Raw genomic sequence first — 9,100 nt, forward strand, 5'->3', positions numbered from 1 at the left:
TTATTTGTCTGGCCTCAAGTGTACTTGCCATTATAGTAAAAAACAGAACATAAATAACACTATATATGAACAATTCTCAACCTATGTTCTATCTAGAATTTACAAAGACATAAAGATTTAACAAAACCTACAATTCATGTGGTACTTCGACGAGATGAAAAATTGGTTTTCACCACCTAGATATACAAGTGCTTAACAATTTTTTCAGTAGATCTGTCTCAAATGGCTTCTTCGAGTCCACAACTCATACATAACCATATGAAAAGCATCAAAATCTTTCAGAAAAGAGTTCCACTGAAAATGCTTCTGCACTTGCATTACATTCTTTTGAAGCTCCACGTACTGATCATACCCTATTTCTTCAAGAATTTTCTTCAGTATTGGAATATCAAGAGATGAAATGATAACGGAGAAGCTTTCCCAGTTAAGAATGTCAGTGTATGGAAGATCGTAATGATCGGCCAATATCACTGGAACACAACCGTAGTAAAGGGCGTCACCAATTCGGGCAGTGTTGATCTCGAAACCTTTAGCGTGAATACAGTATTTGCTGCCCAGTAACGCCTCCGAGTAGGGCGTTTTCATTCGGCCGCTATGGACAATGATCTCTGAATCGTTTCGCCATACTTGAACTAGGTTTTCACGTACTCGGGAGTTCATCGCTCCGGCGAAGAAGGCTAGCTTTTGCCTGAAGTTTCATATTACCAAAAAAAGGACAAAAGGATCATAAGGATAATCTAATGATCTTCCTTTTCTGAAAAAAAGAAACTAAATAGTGATTGGGAAGTAAAAATATAAGCAGCTCCCTCCATATCATGTGTCTTAATTTGAATGGACTTGGAGTTTAAAAATATAAAGAAGACTTTTGAATTTCGTGTTATTAAACTAGAGGTGATATAATGTACCCAACAATATTCACGGTCTTAAACATGTCATATCATTCATTCACGATAAAATGAGAATATGTTAATTAAAAACTTACTAAATTTCAAAAAGTAACCTTTTATTTTTTTAAACAAACTAAAAATGAAAAGTAAGACACATAAATTGAAATAGAGGGTTAAAAGAATTAAGTATAATGTATATTATTTCTACTGTATTGATTTATATGCCACACTCGACGAATTACTTCATATTGTTTTGATCAGTTCTTCTAAATATTCAATTTCATTTAAACGAAGATGTCATTTTCCATCACACACTAACTTATTAATACTAATTACTACATCCTTCGCAAAATGAATTCCATTTGTTCAATTTCATGTAAACAAAGGTTTCATTTCCATCATAAACTAACTTAATTACTAGTAACTACTTTATCCGTAATTCCCAAAACGAATTATATAATTGGGAACTCTTTAATCTTTAAATTGCATTTGAAAATAGCACTGCCTTTCGTTGCTTTTTGGTATATTGAAATATATATAAACAAAAGTTACCTTTCTGAAGGACCATTTATAGGGTGTACTCCTTTTCTAGGCCAAATTTGAGGAATGGAAGCATCTTTGTGAGCAACATAACCAGATAGGAAGTAACTTGAAGAGCAAACCACTTGGATAGCATTTAACTTCACATGAATAGCTTTCTCCATTGCTGTCCTTCCAATAGAATGACATGCAACATAGAAATGGTCAGCCCCTCCTGACCTATTCCAATATGGATATTTTTCACTTATCTCAAACACATAATTTTTCACAAAATCTTGGATCCCACCAACCCCTACCCTCTTATCATTTCTCAGACTTGCTATAGAAAATGGAAGATAAAAAAGGTCAGCTTCTTTGGGGTCATTTGTGATGAAATGGCTTTTATAAAGGGATTTCTTGAAATAACTCTCACTTGCATAGTTCCCTGCTGGTTCATAGTCAACTGCTAATAGCACATTTGCAAAAGGGTCATTAATCTTGTGGGGATACACATATATCTTTAGGGTTCTATTCATTTCCTTGTATTCTTCTTGGAAGAGATCCTTGTCATGAAACACGTCTTTGTTCTCCACGAATTTCTGATCTGAAACGAAATAAATAATCTATTTTATTTATATACACTATATATAGTATAACATTTTTGTCCATTTTGATGGAATCCTATGTCTGATGATGAGCAGCTGCTATCTAAATATAGTATGCAGTTACGAATATACCTAGTATAAACTTGACATTATATACATACACCATCATATATAGTTGCGCTAATCTATTAGAGTTGACAATTCTAGTTGAAATTTGTCTAAAATTTTCCTTAGCCTGATGTATACCATAATTATCATTAAAGAAAACATCAATCAAGGACAAGGAAATGACAGATCAAACAAACTAATTTCAATTTGGTTGAGGTTTAAAATTAGCTTTTAATCTTAATTCCGGAGACCAAGTTTATATAAATTAAAATGGAATGCTATTTATTTTCTAATCGCAAGGTTGTTTTTGAGTTTTGGTAAATCTTTTAAGATACCTATTCTCACACTAATGTGCCTAAACTATCTACAATTTTTCTTGATAAGAAGTGTAATACTTGACAAACCGTTTTAATGAACTATGGACTAACATCTTTAATTTGTTTTAACTGAAAAAGTATGAAGAAAATTTATAAATATGCTAAGATAGCGAAAACACAAAGCAGACATTAATTATGATTATCACGTTCTCCCATGCCCTCTGTAAATGCTCGAAATGCCTATAAATTCAGCTCAAATTAATGTTCGAAATCGGTTTTGGTTTAATTTTTGAAGCAAGAATTGTTTTTAATTAAACGCTCTTTTTTTTTTTCTGAACCAAATGGGCTTAATGATTTCTAAAATTAATTAAAATGTGTGTTTTTGATCCCTATATGTAGGAAATATGTTTTATTTAAATAATTATTAGAACTATATTACCTTCCAATATAGAGGAAGAATACTAAAATTAAACATAACACTCGGGTAGTTAGATGACGTAACGGTTAATAATTCTAACTTTTTAATACTCATTGAGAGGGATATTCAACTTGAACATTTCGATTAACTGAATGTTAAACGTGTTTAGTCATATATTACAACGATCAAAATCAGAATTGACCAATAACTGAGAGCCTAAAATGCTATTCTCATTAAAAGTTTTTAAAAAATGAAGTTGCTATATAATTCTGAGAAGTATCTACAAATTTTTATTTCATTTTATGTAAACCTATATGACTGGTCACACAGATTAATAAAGAAAAAAGGACTTTTGAAATTCGTAGTTCTAAACATGCTATGACATTTATGTAGCTTTAATACTTTTAAAATTTGTGGTCTTAAGTAAGTCATGTCATTTGTGTAACTATGAATCATGTCATTAAATGTAAAATAAAAATTTAAAGTTAAATTATTATTTTTTTTGGTAATAATAAGGTAACTATAAAATTAAATTATTTTAAACATAAAAGTAAGTCAATCTTTTCTATATAGATTAAAATGAAAATAGTACCACTTAAAATGAAACATAGACAGTTTTTCTATAAAGAATGAATTTCTAAATGGTCAACTAATATGTTAATAGAGGATGCTCATCTAGCCGCCCGGGCCACCCTTCCCGTCATACTCAACAACACCAATGAAAAAGAAAAAGTAGAACTGTGAAAGTGATTTAAAAATAAATAAATAAATAAATAAAAGGAAACAAATAAGAGATAATTAAGATGAAATTTATCGTATTCATTGTTCTTTAACGAATCGAAGAACAAGGAAAACACAAATCAAACCACCTAATGATCATCTCATACTCATTTACCCCCAGTAAATGCTCGTAATGCTTAGAAATTCAGCTTAAGTTGATGTTTCAATTCGGTTTTGATTTAATTTTTTGAGCCAAAATTTGTTTATTTTTATTTTTATTTGGAGGGTGGGGGGTGGGGGGGGGGGTGGAATTTTTTTGAGAAACAAACAAAATGCGCTAAAAGATTTCTTAAAGTGATCTTGGTAATTACGAGTATCCTGAAGTTACAAAACCTTTTATGATGGCTGTATACAAAATAAAATCTTGAAAAAGTATATATATTTTTCTTGAAAGAGTTATTTTCTAATATGGCAACTAACTGCAATAGTGCAGGCATGAAAAGAAGCTGGACTTTTATTGAAAAATGACGAATACTTCCGTTCAAAACTCAACATCAGAAGTTAATTAAAAGAAAAAGTAGGACTGTGAAAATGATTTAATTAATATATAATATGAAAAATAAGAGATAAGATGAAGTCAGCCTCCTCAACCCCTTATCCTTCCCCCAACTTGAAATTTATCGTATCAAGTCTTCAGAGACCCAAAAACGAAATAATGGGTAGAAAAACAAATGAGTCTGCAGAGACCAATTTTTATTTATTTATTAAAACTGCACAAAAAGTTAAAAACAATGTTGAAAACATGCTACTTTGCTTGCATCTTTAACCCTTAGTTAGAATTGGCAACTCAATCAAGCTGTCAAAATTTAGAAGATATCTACCAACCTTTCCTTGTTCCCTTCTTTAGACCACTCGGCCAATTTGAATATATTGGCTATTTATTCCAGCTTATAATGAAGAAACTAAAATACAAAGTAAGATAAACAAAAGAAAATAAGCATGTTGGCCAATTAATTCGATATGCTTTTATAGCCAAACAAATATATAACATACTAAAGACTATATGTTTAAAACATGTTCCTTTCTTTGCTTAGTCAACCACCGTTACATAGGATAAAAATAAAAGAACTACAAAAACTTAATTTTAATAATTTATAAAGTACAGTGGTTGATTTTGTTTTTTCATGTGATGGAATCGTACTAAACTTCATGAAATAATGGCAATTTTGACATAATTCAACAAGCGTCTAGCCGCCTATACTAGTGTTTCTAAAAGTTTAATCATTGAGGCAAGATAGATAGGTAGCAACATAAATATTGGTCAAACGTCAACAAAATTAATTTAGGACATCTAAAGGGGGGACATGAAGTAAATTAATTAAGTTTCTCACCTCTTGAACCGACTTGAAGCTCCGGTTTAGAAATTGGAAATGGCTCTGGCAAAGGCAAAATGGTAGTATTATTCTGTAATAAAAGAGTTAGAGTTTCTTCATCTTTGATTGGCTTATTATGATCAACAAAAACTCCATGAAAGGATCTGTTATATTTCTGTATTTCTTGAACCACAATTCTCAAATTAGAAGAGCTGATATCCAATGGTGTTTTTATTTCAAGCTGAGTTTGATGAGGATGAATATTGAGAAGTCTTAAGGTAGAAAAAATGTAGAATACTATCAAAGTTGAAGTTATGAAAGCTAGAATAGTTGGTTTTATGAATGAACCTTTGAACCTACGATTCCATTGAGATGAAACAACCATATTTATTAAACTATCTCTCTGGTTCATGAAGAAGGTTTTGGTTTATAGTGTGGAGAAGAGAGGGAGCTAGAATTATTGAAAAAGAAAACCATGAAATGAAGAGTACTCTTAATAATATTTTGTCTTAAAATATGACATATTCATAGTTTGATTTTCTTCGGTTTTTGTTATTTTGTGCTAACATCCTCATTAGTTTACGATACTTTGTAATGACCGCCCCACAAGTTTTATCAAATTCTATTTCTTCCCTCAACAGCTTTTGTTTCATGAACTTAAAGTTCTAACGTACGTGTAGTACATAATTAAATTGCATGTTTAACTAATTGGTGATGTCAACTTGATCGATTCTAGGTCGATGAATAAGGATCAAAATTATATTTTAAATGATAAATAAATTTTTACTTGTAAATTTTAAAAACATGAAACTTCTGAAATTTTGAAAATATGTAAAACTGAATAAAATTATTTGAATTAACTCACGAGAAGCTAAATATGAGTTCAACAACTTTTTTTTTTCTCTAAAAAAAACAAGGAGGACTGGATGAGTAAAGTTTATTTCAAAGGTTATTTTTGAGGTGCTTTACTTTTTGGCGGAATGGTTTCCTGACGACTTAAACTTGACGGAGTTTTAAAAGCCGATACATAAACTTTCAACTTTTTCATTTGAACACTCGAACTCATTTTTCCCATAACTAATAAACACATTTGACCATTGATCGTGCCCATGCGGCGTCAGTTGGTCCTAATCAGCAGACGCGTGACGAACACGACGTACAGGAGCGTGAAAGCCCCCTTCCCAACAGTACAAAATGGGTAGTTTAAGTGTCTTCTTATTCATTCCTTCTAAAATACCTTCTTCCTCCATTTTTTAAAATCTGAGGCTCCATTCCTCCTTCTTGTAAAATCTGAATCTCCATTTTTATTTTTATTTTCTTTTTTTTCCAGATCGTGAAAATGATGGAAAGTCGTATATTTTGTTATTGTGGAGTTGAAGGTAAGTTTTGCATCACTTAGACCAAACGAAGCTCGACCAGAACAAGATTAATAGATGATAAACAAAAAAAGGGTAAATAATTATGATCGATTTTGGAAAGGGGTGAGTGATTATGATCGATTTTGGAAGTTCATCCAGCACGGCTGACCTCACGCCATATCCACCACCATAAACAAGTCCTTTTTGAATGTTGGAGAAGGTGAAAAGAATCTGGGAGGTTTTGGAATTAAGCGATCGGAGAAGGTGAAAAGAATCTTTTAGAATTTTGATGCAAATGGAGATGGGGGTCTTACCGCGAGGAAATGGCAGCTTTGGTGGTTGTTGTAAACCCTAGGGTCAAAGTCAGCGATGAGCAGATCAATGCCATTCCCGACGAGGTTTTCTGAACTTATGGAGAGTTCATCGATGGCAAGAAGCGCTTTGCATATGATGTGGCCTATTGCGTGCCTACTATGATGGCCTATGGGCCTTACATATGATCCCATCACTTTCAAGATTGTTTTCACCTTCTCCGATCATCAAAATTCTGGAATGAACAGGGGAGAGTTTGGTCAGAGAGAGGTTAAAACAAGGGGAGAGGGGTCGATCTATGGAATGAAAAAGGAGACACCGATCTGTTGGGTTAGGGTTTTCGCGCCCTTGACATGTAAGTCATTCATTGGTCATTTGCTGACTGGATGGACATGTATGTGTATGTGTAATATGCACGCACACGGTCTCTTGTCAGATGTGTTTATTAGTTACGAGAAAAATGAGTTCGAGTTTTTAAATGGGAAAATAGAAAGTTTATGTATCGGCTTTTAAAAACCCGACAAGTTTAAGTGGCCAGGAAGCCATTCTGCCTTACTTTTTATGACAGCAAAATTATATTTCTAAGAACTGGATGATTTATAGAGGAACTAATGTAAATAGCAATTTTGTACAAATCAAGAAAAATTCATAAGAGAGATTAGACTTACTAAAGGGATCCAAGAAATCTCATAGGTGTAGTTTTTTAATTCAAAAATTTAATTAGTTTTCTATTGGAGGCCTAAGCAGCTAAATTGGTCCTTAGGTGCTCTGTAGTAATTTTCACACTTACTACCAAACAGGCAAGCAGGATCACATTTCTACAAGTGATGTAATAAAGACGATAACACACAAAATGAATGTATAAAATTTAAAAATAGTTATTTCATCGTTCACCTTATATATTTCTAAAGCAAGTCGTTATGAAAAACGACGAGGGACCACTAAGAAAACATTCAAAAAAAAGTTAACGGGACAAAAGGCGAGACCAAAATGCACGTAAAAGGACATGTTATTAAAAATTTATGTATGATTTTCTATAGTAGTGGTAGGAACATGAGAAGAAATATGCATCTTGTTTTGACCTAAAAGGAGAGACCATATATTATGTGGAGCTTAGTGCAACTAAAGGTAATTAAGAAGGTTCAGTATAGTTATAGAAATTTGCTCTTTTATATTCTTTTGCCCTTTCTTGGCCTGCTTTTAAGTATAATAATGTCAGCTCTTGTATAGATGTATAATAAAACAGAAAGTTGGGATTCCAGAAGCGGTTATTGTATATTAAAAAATGTGGTTCTCCATTTAGAAATGACAGAAGATAAAGATTGATATGTTTCTTTAACGTACACAAAATATGCAACGAATATGTTCAAAAGAAAATTAAGATATTTTATTACTATGGTTTAACAGAATAATATAAGTATATACATTACATTTTTATAAGTCTGCTATTCTTATGTTTACGTGGCTGGTCTTTCATCGGGTTTTAGGTTATTGTTAATTGAACACTTCTTTGCTTGTTTGACGGGTTGTAGATAGACTTGGTCACATTCTTGGTTCTAAATGGTTATGAGTGCTGAGTACTAAATTCCAGGACCAAAAAAAGTGAAATAGCGACTAGACCTTTATCTCATTTTTTTAGATTTTTTGTGATCACACTCATGGTTTATGATAATTGGTAAAAACTAAATATTTTTGAGTATGTTTATATTCCAGATGTTATGTGGTTTGAGAAATATATGGTTATTAAAGTGAATTGTGCTCATTATGTATTTCTTATGTGTAGGAACGTGTTTGGATGAAAGTGGATCCGAAAAAGGAAGATTTGGCGCAAAACAAAAAGTGAAGACACAAGGAAAGAGCTCATGAAGGCAGCTTGTCCACGAGCTGTGCACCGAGGGAGATGCATACGAGGGGAGTTGGCCTTACATAAAACAATAAATTCAGCCCCATCACGCGACACATCCCGAGGAAAAGAAGAAAAAAGGAACTGCGAGCTCGTTCGCCAGTCGTGTGTCGCGCGGAAGGCAGACGCACCGATACTTTGCTTAGCCAACACGTCTTCACATTGCATGCCCTCCAAATATGTCTCAATTCACACCTCCAATCCCTTCTCATTAGCTCTGTGATTCTCAGAATAATATTAAAATGTGTATCCTCAGTACCAGCCATTGTGCAGCTTCTGTATAGAAACTAGAGAGTCCGTCTCAACTTGAATGAGTCTATAACCCTCCTCCCAGAAACTAGTAGTTTGGCTAAAAACAGATAATCAGAAGAAAACGATCGGGCAAGGACAGTTATCCTGTCCGAATTTGGATTGTATTGGGCTACCTTCTAACTACCCTACGTCATATAAAAACTCCATGAAACGTCTTTTGAGGCAAGAAACGTGCAAAGAGTAGGAGACAGCAAATTCGACAATGAGTTTAACTATTTTTAATTCTCGATCGTTTGTAGTTTTTAACTATTATTTTGAGAACTACGTT

General features: G+C 32.8%; 1 protein-coding gene across 1 annotated transcript; it reads right to left on the bottom strand.

The window, feature by feature from the left end:
* On the bottom strand, positions 1 to 5,491 carry LOC109228983 (probable glycosyltransferase At5g03795). The gene is made up of 3 exons (XM_019394267.1): positions 4,966 to 5,491; positions 1,440 to 2,010; positions 1 to 688 (listed from the first exon to the last, which is right to left on the bottom strand). The coding sequence occupies exons 1-3, from the start codon at positions 5,357 to 5,359 to the stop codon at positions 205 to 207; spliced, it is 1,449 nt and encodes a 482-aa protein (XP_019249812.1). The 5' UTR covers positions 5,360 to 5,491; the 3' UTR covers positions 1 to 204.

This window comes from Nicotiana attenuata, chromosome 1, assembly GCF_001879085.1.
Source record: "Nicotiana attenuata strain UT chromosome 1, NIATTr2, whole genome shotgun sequence".
Taxonomy (NCBI): domain Eukaryota; kingdom Viridiplantae; phylum Streptophyta; class Magnoliopsida; order Solanales; family Solanaceae; genus Nicotiana; species Nicotiana attenuata.